This window comes from Impatiens glandulifera, chromosome 1 (assembly GCF_907164915.1).
Source record: "Impatiens glandulifera chromosome 1, dImpGla2.1, whole genome shotgun sequence".
In the NCBI taxonomy this organism is placed as follows: domain Eukaryota; kingdom Viridiplantae; phylum Streptophyta; class Magnoliopsida; order Ericales; family Balsaminaceae; genus Impatiens; species Impatiens glandulifera.
This window is the reverse complement of record NC_061862.1, coordinates 45,253,378-45,254,854: the sequence shown is the minus strand read 5'-3', so window position 1 is coordinate 45,254,854 and position 1,477 is coordinate 45,253,378. Positions and strand designations below refer to the sequence as shown.

Sequence of the window (1,477 nt, the reverse complement as noted above, 5' to 3'; positions counted from 1 at the left end):
TTGGTGAGTAAGAAAAATGTGAATGTGAAAGTAGTTGTTAGTAGGGTTGATGATGCAGAAAGTGGTGGTGGAGGAGGAAGAGTTGCAAATAAACAAGAAAGGCCAGTAAGGAAGAGAAGGTGGGGTGGTGGAACATTTTCTGATCTTTCTATGTAAGTAAGTAAGCTTTATCTATCTTGTATTATTGAAGGCTAGCTAGATTGGATACTTTAGTTTTTTGGGTGATCTATAATAGGCTTACCTTATTACCAAGTACCAACAGATAATATACAATTTGCAGCAACAAGAAGAACAAAAATCCTTAAAATCAGATTTGATGTCTGAAGAGATGATGTTCTTACGTACGTACATACATAGCATATAGTATTTTGATTTGTTATTAAAGAAGACCCACCCACCCAAAAGGATATCTTGTTATTAAAACTGAACTGAAAATAGTTTGAAATATAGATAAACAAGCTGCTAGAGATGATCAAAAGATGCCCTTCATGAAGTTAGCAACAGTTGAAATGGCAGCACCGGTAATGGCACACTGCACAACCTGCTCGTGTGTTGTATTGTCTGTGGTCATCATAGACAAGGCAGCTCCTGTGATAGCTCCTGCAACTGCACTGTTCTTCTGCATTCATGGATTCATTCATATATTCAAGATCATCAATCAGCACACACTTTCACAATTCTAATATTAAAGATAGAGAAAGGAAGGGTGAGGTTGTTTTTACCCAGTCATGAGTTCCCCTAGCCTCTTTAAGACCATAGGTTAGCCCCGAATACATTCCCGCAGCCAATCCTGTATGTTTGTTCACCAACAATATATAATAATATTTAGTTGAAAGAAACCCAAGGCAAGAATGGATAATAGGGAACATAATTACCCCACTGTAGAGACTCTTTTCCTGTGCTTTTGACCTAAACAACAAAAGAGAGAGAGAGGATTAATTTTGAGAGAACGAAGTTAAAAATGATTGGTAATTACTACTTGTTACTTACCAATGCTTCAATAGATCCTTTATTGGTTTCTCCTGATGAAATCAAACAAACAAAATATATAGTACAAGAACAACAAAGAAACTAAGAAGGGTGAATGAAAATGACTTGAGCTACCTACGTACGTACCTGTAAGAACAGGAAACCTACTCCTCCTTTTAGAGGCAGCAGCAGCAGCAGATACATCCGATGATGGAAGACCTCCTCCACTTTCCATACCCGAACCTGCATGGTTGAATCGATCATGATTCATGAATGGATGGTTACATGCGTATTAATAATGGATGATAATAGATATACCTACCTTCGACGGCCACGAAATAACCCTCCCTGGAGATTGCCTGGACGGCACCGATCTGTTGTTTGTGTCACACAGACATGCAGACAGACAATATGAGAAACAAATTAACAATACAATGAATTAATTAATAAACTTGAGGAGTTAAATAAGGTTAATTAGTTAGTTACTCCGGCGGCTTTGACGAAGGTA

At 37.8% G+C, this 1,477-nt stretch overlaps 1 protein-coding gene across 1 annotated transcript; it reads right to left on the bottom strand.

The window, feature by feature from the left end:
* Window positions 1-447: 447 nt before the first annotated feature.
* Window positions 448-1,240, bottom strand: LOC124926479 (outer envelope pore protein 16-2, chloroplastic-like). Its single transcript, XM_047466714.1, has 5 exons — window positions 1,117-1,240; window positions 991-1,022; window positions 876-909; window positions 723-790; window positions 448-619 (listed from the first exon to the last, which is right to left on the bottom strand). The coding sequence occupies exons 1-5, from the start codon at window positions 1,238-1,240 to the stop codon at window positions 473-475; spliced, it is 405 nt and encodes a 134-aa protein (XP_047322670.1). The 3' UTR covers window positions 448-472.
* Between the last annotated feature and the right edge of the window lie 237 nt (window positions 1,241-1,477).

What these genes read in the sequence shown, in the direction of transcription:
- LOC124926479 (XM_047466714.1), bottom strand. Translation starts at nt 1,240, where the DNA reads ATGAATCATGATCGATTCAACCATGCAGGTTCGGGTATGGAAAGTGGA. An exon ending in AAAAGAGTCTCTACAGTGGG is followed by an intron (nt 791 to 875) that starts GTAATTATGTTC and finishes ACAAACATACAG; the next exon opens with GATTGGCTGCGGGAATGTAT. An exon ending in CTAGGGGAACTCATGACTGG is followed by an intron (nt 620 to 722) that starts GTAAAAACAACC and finishes CCATGAATGCAG; the next exon opens with AAGAACAGTGCAGTTGCAGG.